We start from the raw sequence: 14,354 nt of genomic DNA, 5'->3' as shown, positions 1-14,354 counted from the left end.
CACACACACACACACACACACACACACACACACACACACACACACACACATTCCACACACACACACCTCCCGAAGAGTTTTAACTCTGATCAGATGCCAGCATGTTTTTAGTTTTAACTCTTTGTAGTCTATTCAGCTCATGATTTAAATTCAAACATGAGTAATGTTTTCTAGTAGAAGTGACTGCACAGTGGACATGCCAGGCACACTGTCTTCTTCAAAGTGTCTTTATTTCATCCTTTAAGGCTTCAATATTTGTTATTCTAGCTAAAAATGTGGCCGGACACTAACACGGGTCACCACGAGTCTCTTCCTGCTGCCCTGATAGGAACTGCACTTGCACACTGACTTAAAAAAAACAGACTGATATCCTGAAGGAAAGATCCCGATGTAGATGCAGAACTTGTTTTTCCTTTAATCAGAGGGTTGTTTAAGAGCCAGATGGCTGCTGGCTTCAGACTGTGATCACTGTTGCGCGCTCTGATGCAGTCTTCTTCTGATTGCAGAAATATGAGGGGGGGGGGGTCCCACCAAATTTAAGAACCTGCATATGTTATAATGATCAATCTGATCCACGTACAAGCACGTGTTTTTGTTCTGTGGTTTTATTAAGTGAAACCCAGTGGTGAGGGTTAGAGATCAACACGCTGAGTATTTTTTTGGCTGCGCTACTTTGTGCACCAAACACCTGAGCTAAATCTAACTTGAAAAGTTTAAAATGAATTCAGATCTTTGTAGGTAGCCTAACAAAATTACTTCAACACCATGAAATGCGTATTAAGCATTGTCTGTGTTCAAATACTCTCTTTAATGGAAAAGTGAAAATACATCTCTTCAACCTGATTTAGACTAAAGAAGATTTTTCACCTCAATGTCTAGCAAAGTGGCTGCCGTGAGGGACGCTCCTGGCTTTCATATAAATAAAATGCACTTGGGAATATGGGCAGCTCCTGACTCAATGTGGTTAGTGCATTATTCCAGCATCTGTGCCTTCATAGCAGTGACAGTAACGCCACACTGTTCAGCTGGAACTTTTGCTTTTGCTTAAAGTCGTGAAAGCTGCAGCTGACAAATGTCTTCCCTGGTGTTTCTGACCAACTGACCTGCTGTGACTGAAATAACAGCAACAGAAAAACAGGACACAAAGTCAGTGTCGCAGGAAGAGTGTCTCATAACCCCGCAGCGTGTGCGCCAGAGCAGACTGCAGCGTGTGCGCCAGAGCAGACTGCAGCAGAGTGATTCAGAGGCTCTGACAGGAAGCAGGACTTCAGCATCACTGTTGCGCTCAGATAAGATCTGACATCACCTTGATACACACGGTGCACTGTTTCATCGCACTCACAAAACACACCTGAGTGTGCATAACTCCTGTGTGTGAGCTCACCTTTATCTGTGCGCTGGTTCCTGCCCGAGCCTGCTGCTCTGATGAGATGTGCTTACCAAAGGACTTGTCACCTGAAACCTCAGGAATTTTATCACCTTTTTAAAACCCTTACAAACATCAGACCTCAGCTGTACTCTGGAGTTCTGTCTCCTGTGACTCACTGTATTTTAAGGAATATATGTTTTGAACTGGATATCAAAAACTCATTCTAACGCCTAGCAACATTTTCAAACTTGTCCATTTGTCTCCCAAAGATTTCTGATTTCTGCTTCCTACACAGCTCTGACACTCGGAGGGTGAGGTCACCTGTGGCTGACAGCTTGCAGTCAGCACTCAGCTCATTACCTCCACTAAGCAGGTTCTGTTTTTGGTAGCGTTAGAGTGTCGTAAACACGATAACTGAAAAAGTTTGGAGTGAATTCTGATAAACTCTGTAGGGCTGTAGAGTGAGGTCACCTAAACAATCATTAAAATTTGACATCCATCCACCTCAAGGTCAACTTCATGATTTATTGGTGGGAAAAGAATGTCTTAGAAGTTAACCATGATTCATGACGTCAACAAATAGAAAGTACAGATTTATATTATAATGTCACATTTGACCTCTGACCTCTCTATCACATAGATTGATCTGAAGGTCAGACTGATAGTAATGCTATATAGAGCTATGGCCATATAAGGAATGATATATGGGAATTCTAAATATCACGTTACACTGACCTCTGAACTTTCCCTCAAGGTCAAATAAGGTCAAACTTTGTATTGTCAACATTTAGGAAATGATACTGACATATGAGAATCCTAAATATCACATTATAGTTTGCATCCAAACATCATGTGGACTCAAAGCAGAGCAGTGCTGCTTGGATGTGACTTTAATTAGCAGTCAGACTGTAACTGATATAAAACAGTGCTGCCGGCTTTAAAGTGTTTTAACCACATTATGTTTGCGATGCCTCTCACTGAGTTTGAGGATTGAATTGGATGTTTGTTTTTAAGCCTTGCATGGCTGTGCTCCTGCCAACTCAGCATGAGCCTCACTGTTACTGTGAGCTGGGGACTTCTAATCATCCCTAATGTATAGACTCATCACCAAAGATTTTATATGTTTATATTTCATGTTCTGGCTCTTATTAAGCATTAAGAATTGTTTTATTGTTAAAAATAAACAACCAACCAGAGAAAAGGTAAATTGGGCAGATTCTGTTCTTAAATGAGTTTGGACTGCATACCCAACTACTTATTTAACTTTGTATAAAGTGAATGCTCCCATTGCAATTTTAGATTAAAAAATATATCTTTAATAGTTGAAACGTTTCTATCAAGAACTCTGTGACATCAAACTATCAGCTTAAACAGACACGCTGCCCAAAGTTAAACAGATACATGAACGGAGAGTTTGTGAGTCAAGTTCACGTTTGTCTGCAGGTATGGAGGTCAGGACTGTTCTGACTGGCAGAGCACCAAAGACAGTGGACATGGCGAGAGCGAGGCTGGAGATGTGGACTGGGAACCAGGAAGAGACTCACCGATAGACCCACAGCTGGAGGAAGGACTCAGCAACCTCCTCAACAATCCTGGTAAGCACACAACATCTGACAGACACCCGAGGTTAGCAATAATTCTTGGAAATTGGAAGTGAAATCCTATCTTAAATCAATGATATCGTCATCACCACTGAATGGGAAAGCACACGTTAAAGGATCATCAGAACTCTTAATCAGATTTCCACGTAGCATGGAAATGAACAGACGTCCAAGCAAAAGCAACCAGCTAACCCTCACCGACTCAACTGCAGTAAAATAATGATGTTTAACTCTTCAGCACTTGTAGATATTTTTAGTAATGAACTCAGGTTCCAGGTTTTTTGACCACAAAAGCTCATTCTTGTTCTTTTTTAGCTGATTTCTTTAGTTTAGCATGAGTAGCTGTAAGCATTGTTTGCATCCTCCCACCATAGAGGTCCATAAAATAAAACAGTGTGTCCTGACTCTGTGTGAAGGTTATTTGATGTTCAGGTTTGTTTGACTGATGGTTAGTCTATTTAAAGATCTACTGAAACTAAACTGGTGAATTTAGCTGGAACCTCCCGGTGAAGCTCTTTGATTTGTCGGATAAAAGCAGCCAAACTTTAACCCTGCAGCACACACACAGACTGATCACTCACAATGGACAGTCAAAGACAACTGTAGAAAACAGGATGAAAGCAGGAAATAACACAGTGGCAAGTTACATCCACATCCACCCACACACACTCCACTCAGGACGTCTTGCTGTGTTTTGAGATTGAATCTCTGATACACTCTTTTTTACATTCTTCTGCCGTAAGGAGACAGTTGTTTCCCCCATAAACAAACAGCTGGTTTCATTACTTCGTGTTTGCAAAACGCAGTAATGATTGAGGGATAAGAAATGTCGATTGTCCAAAGTTTATCTAACATCTTGGGAATTCCTCAGCGGTATGAAAGCCAACACTCGCTTCATCCAGTGTCTGAGTGTGTACCGTAGGTGTGTTAAAAAGTTTCTTCCTGGCATTGTGGTGGTCACAGCTTGGAGGTGAGCAGAGGGGATTACCGGCTGATGATGGAAGAACGAGCGTCACTTTATGATAGGACGAGAGCGCGGGAGAGAAACAAAAGAGCGAGTGGGAGTTTGTTGAGTTATGTATGTGCTTGACTCACCTTTCAGCCCGCAGGCTCCATCATCAGTGTAAGTCACACTGTGCTGCAGACAGCTCAGCTCTGAAGAAAGCTTCAGGGCAGCACATTCCTCTTTTTCCTGACCTGCACCTTTATGAATCACACACATAAATGCACGTCCCTTTGTTCATACCTGAGGATGATGTTATGGCTGCTGAGGGGAGAGAAGCTGTGCGTTTATGTTGGTTTGTCTTGTATTTTGTAGTTACTGGTGGCACTCATGGTAGATGAGCATACTGCTTCTGTGCTTTAACTAAAGAATCTTTATCAAAGTTTCCACTCTGAGGACTGACAATAACTTTGAGAGGAAAATATATATGAAAAGGAAAGCTCTTATTGTCATTTTTAGTGTAAAATAATTTAATGATGAACAGAATTTATGTTTGTTTATCCATAGCAGGGGTCTCAAACTCGCGGCCCAGGGGCCAATTGCGGTCCACGTCACCCCTAGATGCGGCCCGTATATTGCCATGAAGAAATATAATGCAATTTGTCCCTTGAAGTGACTTTTTTGTTGGGAAGGATTTGTTTGTTCTTGAGTGTAATGTTAAAATAAGTTCTTTAAAAAGCCCAAAATGATTGAATATGAAGGCAACATGAGCAGAGAATACAAACATGCTGAGGGATTGGCTGTGTTAGTTCAGTGAGACATTTAAAAACTAATGTGTACATTTATGTCTGCACTTTTATTTTGTTAAATATGAACAGAATGATAGCAGAAGTGCTGCCACGTGTTTGGACAGAAAGAGAGGACCAATGTGTTTATTTGGTAGTTCAATGAAAGGCGTCAGTCAGTTAAAATCTGCATTCAAGTTTGTAGTTTTGTCTTGTTATACAATATTTGAAATTAAACAAACAAACAAACAAGAAAACACCCACAAAGATTTCTGAAAATTGTTTGTTGTTGTACTGTTGTAATGGCAACTGTGGCTCAGGGGGTTGGAAATCGCATCTGTAACCGGAAGGTCGCCGGTTCGATCCCCGGGCTCTCCGTCCTGGTCGTTGTGTCCTTGGGCAAGACACTTTACCTTACTTGCCTACTGGTGTTGGCCAGAGGGGCCGATGGCGCGATATGGCAGCCTCGCTTCTGTCAGTCTGCCCCAGGGCAGCTGTGGCTACACCTGTAGCTGCCTCCACCAGTGTTTGAATGTGAGAGTGAATGAATAGTGGTATTGTAAAGCGCTTTGGGTGCCTTGAAAAGCGCTATATAAATCCAATCCATTATTATTATTATCATTACTGCTTGAACACTGAAGTGTCCCTCCAATGAGATGACAGTACCAACAGTGGCCCACAGCTCATTGAAGTTTCAATCAGGTAGATTTTCTTCTTCCTCCTGTTAATATTAAAACACATTCAAAGGAAACACTGGCTTCCTTCGGTTCCTTTAGGCCAAGCCTATTCAAATGGCGGCCCGCGGGCCAGAAGCAACCTGCGAGTGGCCCTGCCTGTGGTCCTGGCAGAAACACAGAGAAAACGCAAAAAAATAATTCATTAATTAATTTAAAAAAAATTAAAAATTCCTACAGCGTAGTGTAGACTGTGAATGCAACACTCCTAGTAGCCTAGCAATATTTAACCCACAATGCACCGTGATGTAAACATATTAAACGATCATCATAATATATGATGCGACAACAGCATGTCTTTCTCACTCCAAAAGCGCAAAATTGACAATGAAAACTGTCGGTTTAACCCTGCCTGGACTGACAAATACTTATTCATTTTACCGAGTTTAATAATCTTACAACCGGAGTTGTACTACCATGGTGGGTCCTGTACAGCCCAAGAGAGAGCTGCAGCATCTTCCCTTCGTGTTTGCTTCTTGGCGAAGAACAAAAGGCCTTTCACAGATTCTGAAGCAATGAAATACTGCATGCTGGCCGTGGTGGATGCGGTGAAAAGTAAGTGTGACATCTGCTATTAAAAACGTGCCCCTGTAGGACAGTTCAAATATTCGTAGAATTGAAGTTCTGGCGTCAGACGAGTTTGAAGTGCTGTTAGATGACCTGAAGAAAACTGATTAATGTCTATAGCAGGAGATCACAGACAGAACTGATAATGCACAGTTGTGCGTATATGTCCGTTTTTTGAATGGGAAATTGCTCGGTTTACTACCGTTAGAGGGACACACAGCTGGCGAAATAATGTTTGAGAAGATTTAAGCTTTTTGAGGAAAATGGTCTGGATATGAAGCGTGTCTGTATACTTGTGACCGATGGGGCTCCATCCATGGCAGGAAAAGTGAGTGGTCAGCGAAATATTTATTTTAATTTGAAAGGGAATTATCAAAATGTTTTTTGTTATTATTATTATTATTATTTCAAATGTGCAAAAAATAGTTTAGTTATAGCTCCCTTTTAAAAAAAATGGACCTTTTGGTGTGCATTTGTGAGAGGTCACCACCAGATTTATAGGGGAAAAGGAATAAAAAAAATACTTGTTTTTCAGTACAGTTGTGTGGGTTTGAAATTGATCATGATCTGCTGCTTACTGGCTTCAAAAAAAATATCTGGCCCAGATAAATTCCTCGGTTTGAAAATCTGGCCCAACTAACTTTGTAGTTGAATAGGCATGCTTTAGGCTCTCCTGTTTAGGGGTCAAAAGCACCTTCTGGTTATTATAAAAAAAAAATGATATAATGACTAATGAGCCAGGCACTGCTTGGCTTCCTGCTCCGGTGATTGGTTTCTCCACCTTGAGTCTCTCATGTTTCACCCACCTCTCTTGTGAATTGACTCTGTTTTCTGTCTCTGTTAGAACAGCTGCTTTCCCCCCCTGAGTCTTTGGTTTCTTTGTATTTGGTATTTATGAGTTCATGGATTTTACAACGCTCTGCTTTTGCATCCTGGCCAGCATTGTTGTGAGTTTATGGAGCTCACAGCACAAACAAAACAGTTGTAAAAAACAGTTTTTGATTTGCAGTTTTTTGTGTCCACTGACACAAACTGGCACATTCTTCATGACATCCAGCACAGATTGTAATATATTACAGTAGGAAGTATATTGTGTGCTTGCAATGCATTCAGCGCCAGTAGGGGAGAATAACTTTGGTTATAAAACTAGTTTCAGCTGCAGCACGTCTATCCAAGTAATGGATATTTAATTCATAACATATTTTAAAAAATACAAAAGAAGTGTGAAAATCTGAGACATGCACGTCTCTGGTCTCAACTATCAACCCCTGCGGCCTTTTTTACCCTGTTAAACAGAGAAAACAATTTTTTTCTTTGTGTATGTGGACACAAACGAGTCTCTATGAGACCTGTTACTTCCACTGCTGACTCCTGTTTCACAGGTAAAGAAGATACAGGCTTAGAAGGCCTCGCTGTTTTTCGACGAGAGCTCAGTGTTTAAAGCTTCCTATTGGAGGAGAAACCCTGAAAGACTTGTTCAGATTAAATAAAGTATAAAGATGGATTCAAATTACAGGCAGAACACTTGGATAAACAGGAAGATGATCTGAAACTCGACACGTTTAGTAATTTTGAGGATTTTGAGTTTGGGCGCTCTGTGGTGAAATACTCCTAAAACAAAGAGAGGAAAGGGGGTGGACGGTGGGTGGGTGATTTGGGGGCGGTCTTTACCATTCTGCATGTAAGCACTAGTGTGTGTTTGTGGTGGTACATTTAATCCTCCATCTGGTTGCGGTTAGATGAAAGAGACCAAGCTCGTCCGCAGGCTGATTCTCACAGTTTCTGCTTTTTAGTCCACGACGGCTGCAGATACAGTCCGGGAGTACATGTATGTTCTTATAGAATTGACTGGCACATTATCCAACATCAGGAATATGACAAATGAGCAGCTTCCTATAGCAGGTCTCCAGATGTGCACTGACAAATGCTGTTAATGAGAAAATAAACTGGTGTTTCTGCTCATCCCGTCACTCTGCCAAAGTTTTCCACAATCCTGCTCGTACTTGAGCTTATCCAGGTTTTGGCTGTAAAGATCTTTTATGTTTTACGTTAAATTAGGGTCAACAAAAACTTTATTAGTGCTGGTGTGAAATCAGGTTTTTACAACAACATCTGATAAAAACACAAGCAGGAAGCGCACAACATCAACAGGATGTTGTCAGGGTGAGGAACAGGATGAGGAGTATATCTCTGTGTTTTCCCCTCACACTCTGTCCAGCAGACAGTGTATTTACAGTAGATGAATAAATGAAGTCAGACATGTAATCATGTTGAATGTTTGAGTGAAAACACACAAACCAAGGTTAGAGCTCCGAGACACACCCGACATTTACGCCTCTGACATCGACTCGCCCGCCAGGCAGCCGGTAGGGCCGGGAGGAGTTTTGTGTCAGCGTGGACGTGATCGTCGGCATACGGTCCAAGCATGCAGGATGCAACTGATGGAAGAAGAAAAAAAAAACTTGTTTATAGCCGCCAGATAAAGCCACTGTGTCATTTCCTTCTTCTTGTGCATCCTTCATGTCTGCCCTCACCTGTGAGATATATTATAATATTACACTATAAATAACCTGAGATGGTTTGAGGACAAAGCTATCGCTTCTCTTTCTGCAGATGATGTTTTCTCAGAGGTCAGTGACCCTTCCTGGATGGCCAGACTCTCCCTCCCACTCACCAGCGATTACCATGACAACGTGTTTGTCCCCAACAGCCCTCCATCCCCCGAAAGTGAGACCCTTCCTCGGGATGGCCTGGAATCTTCATCCTTCTCCACATTTGGTAAAGTTTGCATTTAAATTTATTTTACTCTTTTTTTCCCCTCAAGTTGAAATATTATCCTGAAAATAAAAAGATAATAGTTGATTATCATTGAAGATCGTGTTGATCATGTTCACTTGAACCAGAAGCGGGATTTATAAAAAGACGAACAGAAATCTGGAGTTTCTGACTCTTTGTGTTCTCCTCAGGTAAAACCCCAGAGAAGGACGGCCCACTGGGCGGAGCTCTGCTATCTGAGGTGAGCACGCTGTTCGAGATGCTGATGACGCAGAAGGCCGATGCCCACCCCGGCCCTCGGCCTGACGTCCTGTACCGGCTGTCGGCGGCGTACCGTCGCTCTCTGGGCCTGGACGGTGGAGCCGCTGGCAACGCAGCCAAAAACTCTGTGAGATCTGGGCCTTCCGCACCCTCAGGACTTTGTCAATAACCATAGCATGTGTTCACTGAAGACTGGAACAGACTGGCAACTGTGCAACAGACAGTGTTTTTCAGGTGTCTGTTTTTGTGGAGGATTTTAGAGGCATTCAGTCACAGAAACATAATTCAGGCATGTGCAACAGTAAATAACACCACAGTGGATCTGTGATGGATTTAATTAACATACACTTGGCCCTCACACTCCCCTCAGCCAGCCGCACTCTTCCCTTTCCTCTGCTTGACTAGTTTGTGCACTTAACCATCTCCCACTGGCTGGAAATGAGCTTATTTATTTTACAAACCAGACTGAAGACAGCACCACAAAGATAACACGTTAATCAGAGTAAAATACATTTATCCTATAAGCATGTTTAAAGCATTGCCAGAGACCAGAGAAATTACATGAAATAAATATTACATTTTTTGTTTTAATGAAATCATCATATGGTGGGACAACCTCCATGATTCTAGTTCCCAGTTCTGTACAGTACAACTATAATGAGCTGCCAGGATGTTAAAAGAAAACAATACTAGGAAATGTAACTCAGGAAATAAACTACCTCTCTGATGCTAAACACAACCACAAACTACAGACAAGAGGAGCAGGAAGACAGAGCCTCCAACATTTGAAATCATATATAGGTGCAGCTTCGCCTCAGTCCTCTCTACCCTATAATGAACGTGGATTCAGGACTTTATGTTTCCACCAGTCACCAGTTTCCACTTCACATTCTTCCTCTACAGGCTGCACTATTGGACACAACATCATGCTGATGTGCAGTTTTTAAGATAAAATATAGACGTTATGCTTGGGGTCAGGGTTTAGACAGATGCACAGACTGAAGATCAGCTCAGATTTTGTTCAACTGGTGCTACAGTATCTGATTTTTTTCAAAAATTCACCCGTGCGTTGTGATGTCAGGTTTTAAAATACGTGCAGGGAAAACACAGCCAAAGTGGACCTGAAGACTTCAGCATCTCCATTGTTCTTAACTCGGACACAGGCAGTAACCTGATGACCTCCTTCTGTCAGGACCTAATAAACCCTGTTGTTGTTCAGGGTTTAGCTGGCAGAAGGCGAACCAGTGACTGGGAGGAAATGTCGCTTTGTCCTTTTGTTTTTCCTCAAGAATGAACTAAACATCACGCTGAATGTCAGACTGAACTTCCTCCTCAAAGTAAGCCAGCAAACTGCTTCAGTCCTTTAACCTCTGGCTTAAAACGCTTCTGAAAGTTGTCTCACTATGTAGCAGATTTTATCCATTTAACAGCCAGCACTGTGTATATAGTTTTACTTTTGTAATATGAACTTTTTCAATAAAATGTGCATCATATTTAAACTTGTGGATCTTTATGAACACAACCTCTATGTGCACTTAAGAGCTTCACTGTTCTTTGTATATTTTCAGGTTGTTCCTTTGCACAATTGTTTACACTCATCCAGCTGTTCAAACATCTGCTTCCATTAAGCAGATTTTCTTGTAATCTTAGTCTTCATTTTTTATTTAAGACGATGATGATTACTACACACTAAAGCCACCACGCAAACAGTCTGTGTGGACTTTGATTGCTCAGATGTTTTCTTTGTGCAGAGCGCCCTCTGCAGCCTCAAAGAAACAGTTACGCTGCGTGATGGTAAAAAAAAAAAAAAAAAGTCATGCCAGCTCCTCCTGCAGAAAGCAACAGAAATGATTTTCTGATCAAAACAGTGTTCCTGCATTAAAAATAAATTCAAGGCCAGACCAGTGATGTCAGAAAGGTCAAGGAGGCTGTTGTGTTGGTACAGAGACAGCATCAAACTCTATGCTGTGATTAGTCCTGAAAAAGCAAGAAACACAGGAAAGGTAACGGAAGTTTAAAAAGATGAGTGACAGAGAACACCGAGTCCACAGATCTCAGGCTCACAGGGAGTGAGCTGAGCTCGCCAAATAGTAACTCAATATACTCACATTACACATGCATCACAGATCAGATAGTTAAGGTTATAATATGTAATGGAAACTTACAGGCATGTGGGCAAAAGTTTCACCTCCACTGCGCACTTGTAGGAAATTAGCTGCGCATAACAAACTTCCCAAGTACCAACTGTGGCCACAAGAGGGTGCCAAATCATACAACACAAAGGCATATTAACACATTAAAGTTATAACAACACACTCATCCTGATCTATATGTGCAACCTCGAGGTCACGTGTAAAGTTTGTATTTATGGGGCAGCTAAAAAGTGAAGCAGCTGCAGGTGAGGCTGGAGGAATCAGCTGATGCAATTCGTGAGAAAGTGGGGCAGGTGGAAGCACCTGTTCTGAGATCAGCAGGGTCAGTGAAAAAACAACCAAAACAGACTAATGCTTCAGCACAGACCTGCTTCACCAAGTAACACTCACACACTGAAAGTTCACCGTCAGCCAGTTACAGGCCTTTACATTGTCACGCAGAAGAACACAAAAGAATAAAAAGTTTAAAACATAAACTAAAATGGATCAATCTGTTGACAGAATAAACAGCATTGATGCAGTGAGAGATAAATAATGATCCCAAACTGAACAGCTAGCAGCAGAACCCTGATTTAAAGTCTGCTTGGAGCTGTTTGACTTGTTCTTGTTCGTGCCAGTGATTTAATCATAAACCTCCATGAGGAATTCAACTTAGCATTCAAAGTATTTCCTGTGTCTCAGTTCAGATTCTTCCTTTAGTAGTTTTGCAAATACACTGCTAATTTCATTAGCTTATTGCTGATTTACAGCTCTGTGTGCCAGCTGCTGCATTTTGCAAACATTGAATATTTATGATGCCTCTGAACGTTCATATTATTAAAGTTCTCTACAGCAAAGTCAACAGTGTAACTTTGCATAATCACTGAACAAACCCCCCAAATATCCCAACACATCAGTGATTATGAACGTCTGTTGCTTTTTATAGTAGGTAAGCATCTGTGTTACCATCAGTGCTGATGTTGTTCCCGGCCTTTCCGTTGAATGACAAACACACCATCCTACACTGATGGAGTCAAACCTGATAGTTTGGACACGTTCAGTTGTCCAATTAGGAAACATAAGACAGCATTAAACCAGGATAAACTGGAAGTTCCACACAAGCACAGGGAAACATGCAGACTTCCCGGAGAAGGACCCTGTGAACGTCTGAGCCCAGGATCAGCCTGCTGATGTAGACATTTCATCCAGCTCACAGATGGTAAGTTTTATTCCTAAAAATAAGTTTATTTCCTTCTGCAGATGCTTGATGACCAACTGAGAGTGCAACTTCAGTGAGAATATTTGTAAGTGTGAATATTTTGTATGTAGACAGTGACAGCAAAAGACAAAGAAGCAGTTTTTTGATTTTTCTGCAACCTGTTAATGGCTAAAATATTATATTTGCTATATGAATTTTTGTGAGCTTTTGAGACTTCTACATCATCGGTGTGATTTCTTGCCTTCCTCCAAAGAGTAAATTAATCGCTGAAACCATTTCTAAGAAATAAGCAGCAAAAAAAGAGACAGAAATGCTGGATGTACACATATATGCACATTAATATGTAAATTATTTCTATCTGTTCTTTACATGTTCAATAAACACACACACAATAATAAATTCTAATGATCATGATTATCAATTCATGATGATCATTTAGTCTTTATTGAATTGTTCTCTGTGTCCTCCTGACATTTGATGCAAACTTAAAGGTCTTAAATTTCTTCTTTAATTCAATTTTGTCTAATGATTCTTTTTTTAGGAGAAGTTTCAGATATTAAAAATGTTAGATATTTTAATGTGGTTCATTTTGTCTATTTTTCTGTGAATGATTATAAAACTTTGAAAAGTGTTCACTGATTTGTCTCAGTAACTTCTGTTCACTAGTTTCTTTAGTATTTGGATGTCGCTGTAACGCACAGTAAGCAAAAGTCTGCAGGACTTCATTTTGTTCTGTAGCCACTTCAAAATCTCACTGGGCTCAGGAGAGACTTTTATTGCGCTCCAGGCTTTTATAGTGATCTGAATTTAAAGGAAATATTAATTTAAAAGACAAACTGGTCCAGTTTAGATTTACTGAACAACAAGAACAAAAACAGCAAAGCAAACAGTTTCCCCCCAAACCACCAGGATTAGGATCGGTGGCCCTGTGGTAGGAAATAGATCTGGAAGCTGCTAATGCGCACTTTGCTATTAAAGCGTGCCACCTGTGAGTTACTGAATGCGAGAGAAACCAAAAATCCAATAAAAACTCGATTACAACAACACTTTATTTGTAAGCTCCAATAATACGAGCAGAGTATAAACTCATTTCTGGCAGAAATACGAGCATGTTTGGAAGCAGAGTGAATCCCAAAAGGACGACGAGTAGATTCACCTGCTGCAGAATAAAACACAGCCAGCCGGTCCTCTGTGAAAATATATAAAGAAATGATAAATAAAAGCAGCGGCAGAAACAGCATTAAAACAACAGGTGTTTAATTTTGCTGCAGTCATCTTGGATGATGAAAGAGCCGGAATATCATTTAAAGCTACAGAAACGAACTGTTGTTTGCGCTGAAGGGAAATGACAAAGGAGATTCATTTCCACGCTGATGGACGTAATCGTTCACAGATATCTGCCAATCATGTTCATTTATTTCTCTGCCTCTTTGACCCACAGCAAGATTAATTGATTGATTAAGATTGATCAAAAAGTAACATTTAAAGTCATAAAAGTAGAAAAAATGCAGTCTCCTGAATCTAAACTGGCAGCTGATTCTACAGAAGAAGAGCCTGAAAGCTGAAGACTCTCAATCTAGTTTGACTTTTGGAAACTATGAGAGTGACGTGCTCTGTTAGAACAAAATGATGCTGTGAGGTCTCTAAGATTTTAACCCAGTGAAGAGTTGAAGAAGGAGTTTTTAGGACAAGCTGATAATAATGCATTGCAAAGTGCAGCAGAACCAACACATGCATGAACTAGTGTTTCAGCATCACTGCTTGCTGGTCCGATATGGTAAAAATGGTAAATGGCCTGTATTTGTATAGCGCTTTACTAGTCCCTAAGGACCCCAAAGCGCTTTATACGTTCAGTCATCCGCACACATTCACACACCCATTCACACACACATTCACACACTGGTGATGGCAAGCTACATTGTAGCCACAGCCACCCTGGGGCGCACTGACAGAGGCGAGGCTGCCGGA

General features: G+C 41.1%; 1 protein-coding gene across 3 annotated transcripts in view; it reads left to right on the top strand.

Annotated features, from left to right (window-relative positions):
• pcdh12 (protocadherin 12) overlaps positions 1 to 10,517 on the top strand; it is an 18,585-nt gene extending 8,068 nt beyond the window's left edge. For all 3 annotated transcript variants that reach the window (XM_005737760.1, XM_005737759.1, XM_005737758.1), the window contains exons 4-6: positions 2,813 to 2,964; positions 8,613 to 8,777; positions 8,966 to 10,517. In XM_005737760.1, coding sequence (XP_005737817.1) covers positions 2,813 to 2,964; positions 8,613 to 8,777; positions 8,966 to 9,204 — 556 coding nt within the window. In that variant the 3' untranslated portion in view covers positions 9,205 to 10,517. The remainder of the gene's footprint in view (positions 1 to 2,812; positions 2,965 to 8,612; positions 8,778 to 8,965) is intronic.
• The last annotated feature ends 3,837 nt before the right edge of the window (positions 10,518 to 14,354 follow it).

The sequence above is a fragment of the Pundamilia nyererei genome, unplaced genomic scaffold (assembly GCF_000239375.1).
Source record: "Pundamilia nyererei isolate P.nyererei 1_Seehausen unplaced genomic scaffold, PunNye1.0 scaffold00079, whole genome shotgun sequence".
NCBI lineage: Eukaryota > Metazoa > Chordata > Actinopteri > Cichliformes > Cichlidae > Pundamilia > Pundamilia nyererei.
Note: the sequence above shows the minus strand (reverse complement) of the source record. Positions and strands in the feature narration are given on the sequence as shown.